A 16778-nucleotide genomic window follows, 5' to 3' on the forward strand; every position below is an offset into this window, starting at 1 on the left:
GGGTGACACACACACACAGACACATACACTCACATACAGATGCACACTGCCGATAAGAGCAGAAATCAATCTGAGGTCCCCATGGCTAAATTGATATCATTATGTTTACTGCAGAATGAATAATTGATTATTGTAACGTTATATGTGGGGGTAATGACTCGTGCACAGGTAGATGGCTCGCCGCAGGTGAGAGTCACAATTAATGTCTGATTTCATTCACACATACACAAACACAAAACACACACACACTAAGTTGTGAAGGCACTTAGTTCCTCTTCAGTTGTTTGCTTCCGAGGGACATCTCATTGCACAACTATTTGTTCCTCTCTGTCCCCTCCTCTCTTCTCCCCCTCCCATCCTCTCTTTTCTTCCTCTCCTCCTCTCTTCTCCTCCTCTCCCTCTCCTCCTCTCTTTTCTTCTAAGCTATTCTTCTCCTCCTCTCCTCCCTTCTCCCATCCCACGTAGTGCAGCAGAGTCTATCTTGAGAATCAGTCTCGCTCTCTGAAACCCAGGACTCCAAAGTCACACAACAACCATGCAGTCGTAGAATTTTATTTTTATTTACATCACACGATCCACAGTGAGAAACAGAAACGCTCTTCAACAGAGCTGGACGAGCATGTCCCCAAAGCCAGCACGGCAGCTTTCCCAGAGACAGCGTCGAAAATGGAGCTCATAAAAACAGCCTCTTGATTACAGACTTATACCATTCCAGCACATTCTCAGTGACACGGTGGCGTGTTTGAAGGCCACTCCCACTCCCAGGCTGATTGGTCGTCAGCATTCTACTGAGGTGTCCGCTGTCTGACGCTGGTCTTCCAGGTGATGGTAAACACCTGGTCAACGAAGACAGGTTTGGTGCTGGCATCTGCGATCAGCTCCTGGAGGTCCAGAGAAACACAGGATGAAGGGAGGGCGGGAGACATAAAGGAAGACAAGAGAGAGAGAGAGAGGCATGCAGGCATTTCCATGTATACACATACACACACACACACACACACACTCACACACATACATGTGCTCGCACACAATCCCAATGTCCTGAGACTGACAGAGGATGCATGAACAGACAGTGAGAGTGTAAGTCAGGGCCCTATCTTGCATCCAGCGCAATTGACTTTGCCAACGACGCAAGTATCATTCCTAGTTTGCTGTTGCTTCCCTCCACAGACGCACGTCGGTAAATTAGGGAATGACCTTGCACTCCCGGGGGCGGTTCAGCGAAAAAAGGAGGTGTGTTCCGGCGCAAACGTTCCCTGGTGCTATTTTGCAGTTTCAGAAAAACGATTCCGCCACAGACCAGGAAAAACGTAGTCTAAAGTCAATGGCGCGTTATTCAGATGCTATTTTAAGGGCGCATGCTTGGCCCTTGCGCACTGCTGGCGAGGCCAGGGTCTTCTTGCTACTGCGAAGCTACTTAAATTGTTTTGATTTATTGTATGGCTGTGTTACATTTCTTTCATGTCAATGATTACAAATATTTTCATGAGAAATCTCTATGTATGTGAACTTGATTTGTGACAATTGTAGCAATTTCCTCCCACGCCTGTTCAACCGAAGCTAATTTGGGTGGATTTTTCTCCCATCCCAATCAGAATCAGAATTCGGTTTATTCGCCATGTATGTTACACAAACACAGAATTTACTGTGGCAGGAAGTTGCAAACAATAAACATATACGGGTCTTAAATTAAGCTTAAAAAAGTACAATGGTTAAAATAATTCTAAGAACTAAATAATTGAAAAATATAACAAAAATAAATAAAATTAACATAAAATTAAAATATATATAAAAATAAGACTAAGAATTTGAATGAGCAGCATGGGTGGGCAACTTAGTGCAATGAGAAAACTGCTCTGCCTTTCCCATACCATGTCACTTCTCTATCTTTTACGGCCCTGACGAGAACGTCGGCCTCCTCGGCTGTGAACCTCTCCTGACGTGCGCCTGGCAAATCCGCCGTTATAATAGCAATCCGCCATGGAACAAGCGCGCCTGCTCTTAAAGGGTATGTGAGATGACGCTCTGATTGGCTTATTGCACGTTACGCCCAAACCACACCCATTAGTAATGTAGCTACTTCGGACCAACCCATTTTAGATTTGCGTCAGGCGCAAAGTCATTTATCCCGCCGCTATAATAGCAACAGCGCCGGAGTCCCGCCCACAGAGTTACTTGCGCTTTGTGTTTTGATACTTGCGTTTCAGATCGTTAAAATAGGGCCCTCAGTGTGCGTTTGGGTGTGTGTGTCTATAGCCATGCAGTGTAGCCCTAGAGTAGCAACTGCTAGAGCATGTCCACCATTCAGTTCATTCATCAGTTATCTCCATTTTACTCTCCTGATGTCTTGGAACAAGGACAATGGCTAAGTGCATGTTTACAGTCTTGCACTGCTCTCAGAGACCAAATCATGGTTATCACAGGCCCATTTATTGTGCCTGAAAACTGCAAAAAAACATGATCATTCCTACATCATCCATGATTGTAGTCTACCTGTATGTACGTGTGAATGGCTGCTAACAATACGGACACGCTTAGAAACAGTCAACACTCCCTCCCCCTGCCTCTCACACGTGGTGACTGACACTCAAAACGGCGTGCCGGTGCAAAGCGATTTCACACTCACTGTGAATGTGGCGCAGATGAATGGATGGGTCTGCTCTGAAACACCACTTATTCGAATCCAGACGCACTCTGCCTCGACAAGGTCTCCCATCTGGGCTTTCATTCCCTAAAATGAGTCTACCTCTTCAGCTCCCTCCAAAATACGGCTGTTTGGGGTTTCTATGGGTTACCGGTGGATGCTGGCGTGGCTGACTACATGCACGAGTCACCCAGACAGTCAGATGATGTCATTAGCGTCAGAATAATCAACCTAGTCTGGGATTGACTGACTTTCCTGCTCCTGCTTCCTCCTGCTGTTGATTGGTTTTGTCTTGAGATTTAAATCAGCTCCTGCACGTACCACTGCCGTATATACCAACACCATTGCCTGTTCGTAGTATTGTCTTTACACATCACTGCCTGTGCATATCCTTGATCTCAACTTGAACAAACACTTATCTGGGAGAATGAGAAAGCAGATTCTTCACACACACACACACACACACACACACACACACACACACACACACACACACACACACACACACACACACACACACACACACACACCTCTCACCAGCCCAGTATTTTTCACAATCAGTGGAAATCAAGGAGAGGACCAAAATGAGAGGAGGCCACTTAAGTGGATTGAGATGCACCCTTGTGACCCTCTCTGGCTGGCTCTCCAACCCATAGCTCATATTCATTAGACCTGCAAGGTGACCGCAGTGTTCAGAGCTATTAGACACAGCCACGGGGCTGGGAGATGAGGTGGGTTAATATTAAGTTAACGTGTTGAATGGTCATGGATTCATTGGAGGTTACGCTCTCTGATAAAAGAACATATGAAGAAGCCGTTAGTATGTGTTGTGTTCGGTGTGTGTGTGCGTTCCTGTGGTGTTCCAATGTACCTGCGTGGTGGTGTTGTGCTTGTGGGTCAGATTTTGTGCAATGCCCATCTCGTCCTGCAGTATGACCTCCGTGATGGGCACAGCCCCAGACCCCCACACCTTGACCTGGCCCAGGACCAGCCGGTCAGCCGGGGACAAGCCCTGGTGGACCACCCGACTGGAGAGGGTGTTCTGGTGTAGAGGAGGACCAGGGAGGAGGGAGGGAGAGGAGGAAGAGTGAATGAAAGAGAAAGGGGTTGGAAGGGGAAGGAGGAAGGGGTAAATGAGAGTGATTGGGGAGGGAGAGAGTGAAAAAAAGAGATAGAGACATGGTCAGCTACAGACAAATAACATTACCTGTACTCTGGATGTTCATATATTCTCTACTTACTCCCCTAGATTATATTCCATGCCAAGACTGACATGTCCTAAAGCCAGCAGTCAGCATTTGCACACACAGACACAAACACACACAGAAACACACACAGAAACCAGAGTTTTTGTGTGTGTTCTCACCGCCTCTTACTGGCGGTGAGACTGTACGTCTGCCTTATCGCAGTGTGAAATTGCTTTGGAATGGGTCTGATGCTAGGCAGAGGACAGCCACAGATGTTTGGCAAAGAGTGTGTGTGTACGTGAGCCTTTTATGTGTGCTTGCGTGATTGTGTGTTTGTAACGTGTTTGTGATGTGTGTGTGTGTGCATATGTGTGTTTGTGGAGCACTTGGCTGCACAGAGGGTGGGCTTGGCTATTCCCATTAGTCCTAGTGGTGACTCAGTTTCTGTCCAACCATGCACAAACACACACACACACACATCCTACTTGTCCCCAGATGAAGGGTTACACACGGTCTGACCAATCTCAGGGAAAAACAACACAAAAGCTGCTGCTTCATTTGACCCTTCTCTGAAACGCCTCTGATCTGAACTGACAGGTGTAAGCAGTGGGGTGGAACCACAGATTTTGCCCATCCATATGTGTGTCAGTTAGTTAGACTGGTTGTGCGTGACCCTTGACCCCTGGGGCTAAAGCTCTGGAGGTGCCCCATGCTTGGACTCACCGAGGAGGCTGTGAAAGAGGTGAGCAGGTACTGACCCTTCTCATAGGTGTCTGGAGAGAGGAAGACATGAGATGGATTACTGTGAGATGGAGGGAGGGCGGGTAGGATAAAGAGAGAGAGCGAGCTAGTGGGAGAGACAACTAGTAAGAGATACAGAGAGAGTGTGTCAGAGAGTATAAGAGAAAGATAGGGAGAGACAGAGAGAGTGTGGGAGAGCGATAGTGAAACATACAGAGAGAGAGAGAGTGTGAGAGAGAGGGAGACAGAGAGAATGTGTGGGAGTGAGAAAAATAGTTGGAGAGAGGGATAGTGGTTGCAGCATGAATTGTGACATATTAATAAAACAGGGAAGATAATTGGAGGAAGATTGAGACCGTATATGAAGCAACAAACAAAGTATAAATGTGAATGACAGAGAAAGATAAAGAAAGAAGTATAAAGAGGAGAGGAGGAGGGAGGGAGAAGGAAAGGGTGAGTATTATTTAGGGAGAGAGGGCTGAGACTGAAGAGGAGAGAGAAGGGGGAACAGATCGAGACAGATGGGAGGAGAGAGAGAGAGAGAGAGGTAGAGAGAGAGAGGAGATAAAAGAGTGATTGATGGAGAGCATATTTACAGGCAGAGACGAGGGGCATTATAGTAATAGTTTCTGTCACTCCTCTTCTATGCCATCCCCCTTCTCTCTCTCTCTCTCTCTCTCTCTCTCTCTCTCTCTCTCTCTCTCTCTCTCTCTCTCTCTCTCTCTCTCTCTCTCTGTCTCTCCCCCTCACTGACACTTTCACACATGCTCTTTCTCTCTCTTTCTCTTTCTTTCTCTTTGTTACTCAATACAAAGAACCCTTCTAACAAAAGATACAGTCACAAACACACTTCAAACAGTCCAGTACTCACCAATCCCCTCGCCATCATCCCAGAACAGTGAACCTTGAGCTGTCCCACTGTCGCTCAGGGCAACGATTAGCCCTAAAGGATTCCTCCGACTAGGACAGAGGAGAAAAAGAGAGAAAGAGTGAGGGGGGGAGGGAGAGGGAGTGAAAGAAAGAGAGAGTGAGAGATGGAGCAAGAGAGGGGGAAAGATGGATAAATAGAAAGAGAGGGGGGGAGAGAGAAGGTGATTGCAGACTGCTGAAGGACAATGGCAAGTGTAGATCAGCTGCAGTGCACTATGGGAGTTTATTTATATCTCTGTCTGAGGACAGTTCATATGCACGCTTCCTTGGTAAGCTAACCCCAACTACAGTCTAATGAAGGCCACTCCACAGAGAACTAACACACACCCACACAAACACCACACACCTGTAGAATGTGTTGTTCTCTGGTTTCTGCCAGGGGAGGATATAGCCTCCCCTCACATGAAGGTTGATGTGGTTAAGAGGGGTTGGCATGGTTACCATCTGGCCCCTTATCTTCACATCTGTTGCCTGAGAGGAGGAGGAAGAAGAGGAGGAGGAGGAAGAGGCGGAAGAAGAGGAGGAGGAGGAGGAGAAAGAGGAGGAGGAGGCGGAAGAAGAGGAGGAGGAGGAGAGGAGGAGGAGGAGAGGAAGAGGAGAGAAAAATGTTTCTCCTATTTCACATACTGCTCATTGTTTGAATGAATAAAGTTCTAACTACAGGGTATATGCATTATTTTGTATAATGTGTGTGTGTGACTCACCGTGTGGAAGTCATACCAACGAGCATCGGGGACGTATCCCTTCACCTCCCTGACCCCCTGTCAATAAAGCACACAGCTTCAGGACAAATTCACTACTTATTATTCTCATAGAGTTCAACAGGAGAGGACTCCTGAATGGGTTTATTTGTAGGTGCATCTGTGAGTGTGTGTGAGTGTGTGTGTGTGTGTGTGTGTGTGTGTTACCAGATCCAGAGCAGGGGTAATAAGTAGAGCTGGACCCCAGAGGAACTGCTTATGGATGTCCCAGGTCTGTCTGTCATTCACAAACCTGGAACAATATCGCAAACACTTATACATGCGAGTAATTGATCTGTGTGTGTGGTGTATGTGTGTGTTCCTGGGTGTATACTGTCTCTACATGAGTGTGTGTGTGCATGTGTGTGTGTGTGTGGGTGTGTACTCACTCATGCAGCAGTGGTCGAACCACAGTGCTTCCTTGTGTGTGAGCTTCAAACATGAGTGTGTAGAGGTAGGGAAGGAGTGTGTAGCGGATGTTTAGCACGTCACGAGAAGCCTCAGAAAATGCATCATCCCAGGCAACCGGGTCTTGTCTCTGTAAAACACACACACGCATATACAGACACACACACACACACACACAAACACACACCGCAAAGATTGTAAGAGACATCCTAACATTGAACCCCTGCTACAGTGAATGCACGTATGTAAACCTAATACACTCAAGTGCTTCAGTCGGTCGTGATGTGGCGGTGTGGTTATGGAGACATGATTAATGCATGGTCTCACTTGTGTTGGAGTGAGAACATGAGAGAGGGCAGGAAACACACTTTGGTGTTCCTCAGCAGAACTGGGACGTACTCTGTTCAGATATAGCTCAGTTTATGGAACATACTGTAATGAGGACAATAGACTCGCACACGCAGGCATGCACACGTGCGCGCACACACACACACACACACACACACACACACACACACACACACACACATAAGCACGAGCAAAGCAGTTTCTCAAATACAGTTGAGCGCAAAGCAGATGTGACCCACTGGAACCAGTTATACTGGGTCTGTGTGTGTGTGTGTTTGTGTGTGTGTGGAGGGGTGTTTGTCTTTCAAGTGCAGAACAGAAAAAAGCTCAAATGAGGCTGAAGAATAAAAGCAAAGGAGGAGCAGGAGAGAGTGGCGGGTTGCCAAAGCTGCAGCCATAAGGCACTGGTGTGTTTAATGGCTCAGGTACAGGAGGAAGACAGCAACGATCCATTATCTGGTGAACCATGACTCGTCTGATTTGATCATTTCATATCCAGGAGAAAAACTGTCCACTATTATAATCGTGTAGAGACTGGGGAGTCTCTGTCTGCAACGCTGCTCACTTAGCCAAAACACTACATCCTGTCTGCGAATGCTGGGTTGCTATGGCAGGTAAGTGTGTGTGTATGACTGTGTGTGTGCATGAGTATGTGTGTGTATGCATGTACAGTATGCGTGTGTGTGTTTGAGGGTCAGCTTGTACCCTCAGTGTGGACGTCCTTAGCCCACAGCTCTATAATTAACTCACTTAATTGAAGGTGCAGGGTGGCTACTAATCTCCTCCCAGCTTAGTGTGTGTTTGTGTGTGTGTGTGTGTTCTTGTGGGATAAGGGCAACATAAAAGGGAAGGAGGGAGAGAGAGAGAACGAGAAAGTCACTACCTACTATATTCTAAAATTTGTTTAGAAAGTTTTTGGTTTCTGGTTGGCGTATTAAGCAGTCAAGACTTTGGCAAGGTCAGCTACACTATGACTTTGGGTAGCTTCATGTGTCATACCTGGAACTGGATTCAAAGTGGGACTTCTTCTGGAAACTTCATTGACCTCAAAATTCTTGTTCCCTCGCTGCCTGTTTGTGTGTGTGTGTGTGTGTGTATGTGTGTAAAAGAGAGAGTGCCATTCTGTGCAGAGGCAGGACAGAGAAACTGTAATGAGTATCATATTTCTGTATAAGAGCGATGAGTAGGTTCCAGTTACCCAGCAGACCCAATGGATACTTCTAGAGGCTGAAGGTGTGTCTGTGTGAATGTGTGTGTTTGTGAGAGAGAGTGGGTGTGTGGATCTGTGTGTGTGTGTGTGTATATGGTGGGCGGGCAGAGGGAGTGTCACTGGAGCTATTTTGATTATAAAAACATGTGAACCCACACCATGAAAGACACACACACACACACACACACACACACACACACACACACACACACACACACGTGCTGAGTCAGTCATCAATTGATCCATTGCACAAAAAAACAAACAAAGACAAAGTTACATAATGGTGACTTCACATAAAGTAAAACACAAAAAACACACACACACACAGCTGGGTTATGACTCAACCATAACTCTGCTGTTTGCGCTTCCTGGAGATATTTCAGGGAAAGCAGGTGAAGATACGAGACCTGATGAAGAGGAGTGTGAGTGTGTGTGTGTGAGAGAGAGAGAGAGAGAGAGGAGAGAGAGAGAGAGAGATGAGAGAGGAGAGAGAGAGAGACGAGAGAGAGGAGAGATGAGAGGAGAGAGAGAGAGAGAGAGGGAGGGACCAGTCCCTCTGACCCTGAGACATTCTGGATGGGTGATCGGCCCGAGCAGTCTGCTGTAACACAGCAGAGGGAACACCCACCTCTCCAGATCAACACACACACATGCACAAACACATTGCACACACATACACACCTTTTCTGAGATTGCAAACATGTCTTTCTCAGTCTCTCTCTCTCTTTCTCTGTCTCTGTCTCTGTGTCTCTCTCTCTGTGTCTGGTTGTGTCTGGACGTCCTCCAGACACACCTATCCCCTGCCTCCCCCTCTCTCCCTCTCCCTCTTTTCCTCCCTGCCTCTCCCTCCCCCTCTCTCTCCCTCACTTTCTCCTTCCTTATTTCTCCCTCCCTCCCTCCCTCCCTCCCTCCCTCCCTCCCTCCCTCCCCTCCCTCCCTCCCTCCCTCCCTCCCTCCCTCCCTCCCTCCCTCCCTCCCCTCCCTCCCTCCCTCCCTCCCTCCCTCCCTCCCTTACTGCATCTTTCCCTGTCATCCAGCTTCCACAAGTTCCCTTTCCACTCACCCTTCAAACTGTCACTAGTTTACATGGGAACATGCAGTCACCTGTAACTGCCTCTCTTTTGTACACACGTCTCACAACCCCCCCCCCCCACCACCCCCCCCCCACCACCCCCCCCACCCCCCCACCCCCTGCCTATCCCACCTCCTTGTCTCCTGTGGAGTGTACTTTTCGCTCAATTTTCTCCTCGTTTGAACACCCATTTGCGAGCCATTATTAAATGATTGTGGTTGTGTGTATGTGCGGTTTGTGTGTGAATCGGTGGGCCTTAGATCACCCTTGAAATTCAATTATATCTCACTTCACACACACATACACACACACCCCGCCACTCTGTGGGTGTCGTATTCCAACTCGCGGGGGTGAGGAAATCTAGCTCCGCCAGATCGATCGCCGGACGCCCGTTATTGGATTCTGTCAGATGGGTTCCAACACTCGCAAAGGTCACCGTCGCAGAGAACGCCACCGCCACACTACTCTGCAGAGCAAGTTCTAGTGAACACAAGGTGTGTGTGAGACTGACATACTATATAAAAAGGAAAAGATAGAAAGAGAAAGACAGGTTGCGTGTGTCTGTCACAGACCCAGAGAGTGAGAGAAACAGAGGGAGAGAAACACAGGAATAGCTGGAGTGTGAGTGTATAGAGGCAGGCGGGTATGTTTGTGTGGACGTGTGTGTGTACAGTGTTTAGGCTGACTCACAGGGTTGCCCTTGCCGTTGTGGTTGCGGGAGTATGGGTAGAAAAGCTCCGAGCTGCATCCAGCGAAGACACATCTCATAATCAGGATGGTTGAAGAAGCCACAAATGTCTGCTCCAGTCTGTGAGAGGAGAGAGACAGAGAAAGAGAGAGAGAGAGACAGAGAGAGAGAGAGAGAGAGAGAGAGAGAGAGAGAGAGAGAGAGAGAGAGAAGAGAGAGAGAGAGAGAGAGAGAGAGAGACAGAGAGAAAGAGAGAGAGAGAGACAGAGAGAGAGCGAGAGAGACAGGGAAAGAGGATGATGACATGGAGAGAGGATGGAGAGATAATAGAGGGAGAGGGAGGGATAAAGGGGAAAAGGAAGGAGACATACAGAGGGGAGAGAGAGAATAGAGAGAAGATTGAGACAGATAGAGACAACCAACAACAGAACAGAGTTTATCTATTGATTGTAATACTTGTTAAAGCGTTATACTACTTGACACCATGTCTATAAGTGGGAGGAGATGACAGATTCCTGCCCTAAGAGACATGTGGGGTCATATAAACTTACATAAGGAATGCCAAACAAACTGAACTCCATCATGCCTGCGAAACAGAAAGGAACTTAATACCTGACCACACACAAACACAAGCTTGTTTCTATGGTTTATGACGGACGTCAAACCTAGTGTTTGAAACACACACACACCTATAATGGATTTGAAGAGCTGATCCCAGCTGGCATTGTTGTCTCCTAGCCAATGACCCGACCATTTTCCTGAGGATGGATACGTTGACCGGGTCACCACAATGCCCCTCTTCCCTGTCACCTTCAGGAGGGCACTGCAAGGCAGAGGGTCATCTGTGTTACCACACACACACACACACACACACACTTCACTGATACACACACAAACAAACATGCAGTGAACTGACCACACACATGTAGCAATCAACACACACACACACTCACTCATAGGTGGGTTTGGTGTGGGACCATCCATAAAGGTTGTGGACATCAAAGTGTTTGACTGGAGTGCCATCCCTCAGGAACTGTTCACTGTTCATACACAGAGTCTTGTGGTTCAGACCCCTTTCCTTTGACTCCAGAGCTTCACACACACACACACACACACACACACACACACACACACACACACACACACACACAAACATTAATATTATATTTATTGTATGTACACAGCACATACAATCTCAGTCTTATTACCAATGCAATGTGCAGTGGATGATTTTCTGCATGATTGGTGTGTGTGTGTGTCTTACGTGGCATATAGGGAGGGCCGTCTCCAAGAGTTGGTTTCCCTTACAGACCTCTCCCACTGTTCCATGGACAAAACTAGCAGGCTCATTCATGTCCTTCAAAACACACAGACAGACCATCAAGGTTCAGTACCCTGGAGAAGGATAGTGTGCGTGTGTGTGTGTGTGTGTGTGTGTGTGTGTGTGTGTGAGGGTGTGTGCATGTGCAGCCGGGAAGGGTTCTTGGTCCTAGATCCCAGAGCCACTCACAATCCAGATCCCGTCAAACTTCATGGTGTTGTTGTAGAACTCTTCAATCTCCCGCTGCCACCACACTTCAGTCTGGATCCGGAAGAAGTCAGGGAAGGCTGCGAAGGACCTGTACTTCTGCATAAAGACAAAGAGACTGTTTCCTCACTGCTTATTGGATCCAAATCAGGAAGTATCATCCGGTCCTGCTCAATGATTGAATATATAGCTTTACTGAGGAAGTGCCAGGTACCTGAACTTGGGTTTCCCCAGTCGAGAGACTCGTCGACAGTGACATTAGGAAATCAGGCCACACCTGGAGAGAACCACATATCAAGAGACAGAGTCATTGCAGCTTCCTCCCCATCATTCCTCTTCCTTCTCCTCCCTCTCCCCTGTCCCTCCCTCATCACCTTTCCCCAGACGATTTCATTGCCAAGTTCCATGGGCCATCGGATGAAGACGTCGTCGGTGATGCCACGCTCAAAGGCGGGATAGATGGTCTCGTTTCCTGAGATGGCGGGGTCCTGAATACACACACACACACACACATTTGTCATCATTGTTTCTCCACACACACACACACACACACACACTCACACACACACATGCATCATTATGGTTTTCTACACACACACACACACACACACACACACACACACACACACACAACACACACACACACGCACACACACACACACACACAAGCGTCATCATGGTTTCTCCCACACACACACAAACACACCTACACACACAGACACACACACAAGAAAGTGACCTCACCAGGATGAAGATGAACCTCATGCCCTCTGCCCTCATGCGGTCCACCAGGGCTGGCAGACCCAAGAACTGGCTGTCCAGGACAAAGTCTAGCTGCCGCTCCATGTAGTCGATGTCTGCATACTGCACATCCTGTCAGGGTTCAAGGGTCAGGGGTTACCTAGGGAAAGCTGTGTTGAGGAGTTTGTTTTGGTTGAGCTGATGTGGGGAATGCTATGTTTATTTGTGTGTTGAGGAGTGTGTGTGTTTTGGTAGTGCGTACATAGGGAATGCCTGCTGCAACCATGTCGCTGTAGAGGTCTGCTATCTCTGTGTCATTGGCGTATCCATAGCGACAGAGCTGGAACCCTAGGGACCAATAGGCAGGGAGCACGGGACGGCCAATGAGCTGAGAGGAGAGAACAAAAACAAGGCAAGAAAGTTTTCTGGGAGAGAAAAAGGGACGGCTGCAAAGTGTGTGAGTGTGTGTGTGTTTGTATATGATAGTGTACCAGTGTGTGTGTATGAGTCTATGTGTGTTTGTCTAAGGTTGTGTACCTGTGTGTGTGTGTGTGTGTATGTGTTTAGATTGGCTAGATGAGGGGGCAATGAAGCGAGGAACTCCCAGCTGCTACAGTCCATCAACAAGGGCCTAGAGCCAGACAAAACACACACAAATCACACACACAAACACACGCACGTACACACACATGTACACATGACAAAACACACAGGCTCAATCTTCCAACAAAACACACAGTCATAGGCAGGCACACACACATAAGCATACACACACTAACTCACCGCAGTGTACTCCTGGACCACGAGTTCTGGGGTGGGTCCCAGGACCATGTAGAAGTCCAAGATGCCCCCAATTGTCCGGTAGGTGAGTGCTGGGGTGGGCTGGAATGTCACATCTGCAACACACTACCAGGTTAGCCTTTACACCAGGACACATACACTGGACACTACGCTTACCACCCTAGCGACAGTGTTTGTGTGTGTGTTTATTTGTGTATGTAGATGATATGTAAAGTTTCTAAAGGGGAATTCAATGACAAAATAGGGAAGAGAGAGAGAGAGAGAGAAAAACTGAGAGAGAAAATTGCCACCAATTGTGCTAACCTCAACATTTCAAGGTAAAATGTCAGAAGGAACGACAACCTGCTGTGTATTCTCTCAGAGTCATCTGTCTCTGCAGGTGACGCGTGTGATTGTGTGCGTGGGTGTGGGTATGGGTGTGTATGATTTTCAGATGCAGAGGAGTTAAGAAAGGTGCTAAATGCATGTGGCGTAGTCTTCAATTCTGTCAGAGGAACATATGGTACAATATGAACTTCACACATTCATGCATAAATATACTTGCATAAGTCTATGCATGAGAACTGACATGGGTGTGTGTGAGAGTATGTGTCTAAAAGACTGTGTGACGTGCTGTGGTAAGTCAGTGTGTATGTGAGAGTCTGTGTGTGTGTTTTTGTGTAAGTGTGTGTGTGTGTGTGTGAGAGAGCATGTGTGTGTCAGTATGTGTGTGTGAGTATATTTGTGTGTGTGTCTGCAAGACTATATGACATGCTTTGGTAAGTCAGTGTGTGTGTGTGTGTGAGAGAGAGAGAGCATGTGTGTCAGTATGTATGTGTGTGCGTGTGTGTGTGTGTGTGTGTGTGTGTGTGTGTGTGTGTGTGTGTGAGAGAGAGAGAGAGCATGTGTGTGAGTATGTATGTGTGTGTGTGCGTGTGTGTGTGTGTGAGAGAGAGAGATCCTCACCCATGGCGTTGCTGTTGAGAAGCAGAACTCCGTGTGCGTGGGCAGAGGGCTCCAGTCCCATGTAGAATGGATGGACCCCATAACAGTTCATCTTATACTGTAAACAAGGTCGAATGGGTAGGGCATGGGAGAGATGGTGGGAAGGAGGGAGCGGGGGACAGAATGAAAAAAAGTTTGCAGATGTGTTAATCCATTAAGAAAGGCTGGTATGCTGTGTGTGTGTGTGTGTGTGCACGTTCCCCTGGGTTTTCTGCAGGGCTGGATAAAGAATGATGGATAGACACATCCTTACAGTTGAACCTGTGAATGGTACATCATCATCCATAATCATCCTCTGTCCTGTCACATACCAGTGTTGATGTGTGAAATCATCCCTTCCAGGAGCGGTCCAGTTTGTGTGTGTGTGTGTGTGGCACTCGGATAGGGCGCGATAGCGTGTGTCGAGAAGGAAAGGTCATTAGCTTGTCCACTAACAAAGTCTGACAACTAATGACAGAGTGTGGCTACTAACACAATCTAATGCACACACACACACACAATGACATGCAGTGCAGTTAAACACACACACACAGACTCAGACACACAGACTCTCTCACAGTGAAATTGTGAGAGTCGGAAGAATGGAGCAAGCACACAGTATAACCCTGTGGAGTTGTCATGACAGCTCAGCAATAAAGCATGATAATGCTGATGGGAGCAGTCCATTGCACACACAGACTGCCTAGACACATCACTGAGATGACTTCATAAAAGCACTCCTCGCCACTGGCCTGCCAACGTACGGTAACATCTGATGTCACCTCAGCAATGTCTTCTGTGTTTTTACTCACCCTTCTGATCGGATTAGTTTGATAGCTCTGTTCTTCAAAATAGTGGACTGCAAATGGGGTGGGCGTGTGGTTTGTGTGGGTGTGTTTGTGTGTCTGCGTGAATGAGTACGAGGGAAACACAAAGCATGTGTGTGTCTGTGTGTGTACATTTCCGTTTATGTGCAGGTGTACACGTGTTTATGTGCGCACGTTTGCATATTTATTTGTGCATTGCTAACGTGCATTGTGCGTGTGTTTGTGTATGTACCCCAGGGGGCTGATCCTTGGCGAACATTCCCCAGGTGTTGTAGTTAAGGTTGTGCCTGTAGGTGTTGTGCTCCGTCTCCCCAAAGCCGTAGACGTACTCAGACGGCAGGCGGGTGGAGATCTGGATAAACATATCCGAGAAGGTGAAGCCTGGCACTGCCGAGTCCCAACAGAGCGAGAGTATCAAAGAGCGAGGGGGAGATAGAGTAATTGGGTGAAGAAGAGAGAGAGCGAAAGAGTGACAGACAGACAGAGGAGAGAGAGATGGAGAGAGAGAGAGAGAGAGAGAGAGAGGAGTAAAAAGGGGGAGAGATAGGGTGTGAAACAACGAGAAGAGAGACAGAGTTTGTAAGTTTGCCAAATTAAAGGTTTGCTCTGGGCTAGGCTCTAGTCAATGCACTGTGGCTGTTTGATGATGTCATCAGTGTGCGATGGACCCTCACATTTTGGTGCCTGTGCTCTTCCTGTAGACCCGTATGCCAAAGGGGTTAGCGTTGAGCACCACCTTGTAGAGTCTGTTGGCCTCGACCGTTTCCGGATTGGGGGGCACGGAGAGGGGCACAGGAACCTCAAACCGTTTGTTAGCAGGGTCGTAGATCTGGAGGGGGGTGGATACAATCCTAATTAATTTTGGCTTTCATTCCTAATTCATAGCCAAACCTTTCCTCTCTCTCTCTCTCTCTCTCTCTCTCTCTCTCTCTCTCTCTCTTTCTTACCTTGAACTTGAGCAGGTAGGAACTGAGATAACGTATCTCCACGCGGAGCTTGTCGATGTCGGGGGAGTCCGGCCGGCCGCTGCTACGATACATGGGGTTGCGGGTGAGGTCAAAGGTCAGTCCCTCCTCGTTCTCGGTGATCGTGGAGGTGGTGTAGCCGTAGTCTTCCGGGTAGTAACACCATGGAACACGGTCTATGTGGGAAGGCTGGGGGGGAGAGACAGAGAGGGAAAGAGGAAGGGAGAGTAACAGTGAGAGAGAGAGAGAGAGAGGGAGAGAGAGAGAGAGGAGGAGGGATAGAAAGAGAGAGCACGTTTACATGGTGACAGGCCTGCGCTTGTCTGGCTGCAAGTAAAGAGAATGTGTCTGAATGAGACACCGTGCAGGGGTGAAACCACTGAGTTATGACGTGTGAGAGCGTATGTTTGTGTGTGCGTTTGGCCACGTCTGCTTGTGGCCACGTGTCTATCTGTGTCTACGTGTGGCCAAGCCTTTCCATTGTCTCCACGTGTGCGCGTGTGTGTTCGGGACCGTGTGCACGTGCTCCTCTCCCACCCACCCTCCAGATGCATCCCCTAGACCGACACTTGGCCTCGTCGCTGCCCTCCTCGGGGGTAACAGTCGAAGCGCTGGTGGTCAGCCTGGACCTGGTCCCAGTTGACTTTATACGTCTCACCCAGCTGCAGAGCCAGGCCCCGCAGGGACAGCACCTGGGGGGGGGGGGGGGGGGGGGGCGGGGGGGGGGGGGGGGCGGGGGGGGGGGGGGGCGGGGGGGGGGATGACACAAAGAGAGAGAGTTGCATGTGCGTGTGTCACTTTTGCGTGTGACCATCAAAGTCACCATTCCTCATTTTGCAGTTGGAGTGTGTTGACAATCAGTCCTGATAAGGTGCTTAGCTTGACAAGGCCATGGCAGCCTATCCAATGCCTACTGTATACGTTGAACCTGTGTCTCATCCTAACCTGTTTTTAGACTCAACATCCCATTAACCTTCACACTGCA

The 16778-nt window shown here is 48.2% G+C and overlaps 1 protein-coding gene across 1 annotated transcript in view; it reads right to left on the reverse strand.

The window, feature by feature from the left end:
* Positions 1 to 538: 538 nt before the first annotated feature.
* The window catches only part of si (sucrase-isomaltase), a 41042-nt gene continuing 24802 nt past the window's right edge, over positions 539 to 16778 (reverse strand). The window contains 29 exon segments of the mRNA XM_067246607.1: positions 539 to 881; positions 3516 to 3686; positions 4555 to 4604; positions 5444 to 5532; positions 5849 to 5973; positions 6207 to 6263; positions 6411 to 6495; positions 6632 to 6780; positions 9971 to 10012; positions 10014 to 10088; positions 10520 to 10554; positions 10658 to 10791; positions 10922 to 11060; positions 11233 to 11251; positions 11254 to 11325; positions 11479 to 11595; positions 11711 to 11725; positions 11727 to 11761; positions 11764 to 11773; positions 11871 to 11984; positions 12241 to 12369; positions 12500 to 12625; positions 13021 to 13133; positions 13984 to 14080; positions 15061 to 15233; positions 15507 to 15657; positions 15776 to 15982; positions 16335 to 16388; positions 16390 to 16546. Coding sequence (XP_067102708.1) covers positions 786 to 881; positions 3516 to 3686; positions 4555 to 4604; positions 5444 to 5532; positions 5849 to 5973; positions 6207 to 6263; positions 6411 to 6495; positions 6632 to 6780; positions 9971 to 10012; positions 10014 to 10088; positions 10520 to 10554; positions 10658 to 10791; positions 10922 to 11060; positions 11233 to 11251; positions 11254 to 11325; positions 11479 to 11595; positions 11711 to 11725; positions 11727 to 11761; positions 11764 to 11773; positions 11871 to 11984; positions 12241 to 12369; positions 12500 to 12625; positions 13021 to 13133; positions 13984 to 14080; positions 15061 to 15233; positions 15507 to 15657; positions 15776 to 15982; positions 16335 to 16388; positions 16390 to 16546 — 2836 coding nt within the window. The 3' untranslated portion in view covers positions 539 to 785.

The sequence above is a fragment of the Osmerus mordax genome, chromosome 11 (assembly GCF_038355195.1).
Source record: "Osmerus mordax isolate fOsmMor3 chromosome 11, fOsmMor3.pri, whole genome shotgun sequence".
Taxonomy (NCBI): domain Eukaryota; kingdom Metazoa; phylum Chordata; class Actinopteri; order Osmeriformes; family Osmeridae; genus Osmerus; species Osmerus mordax.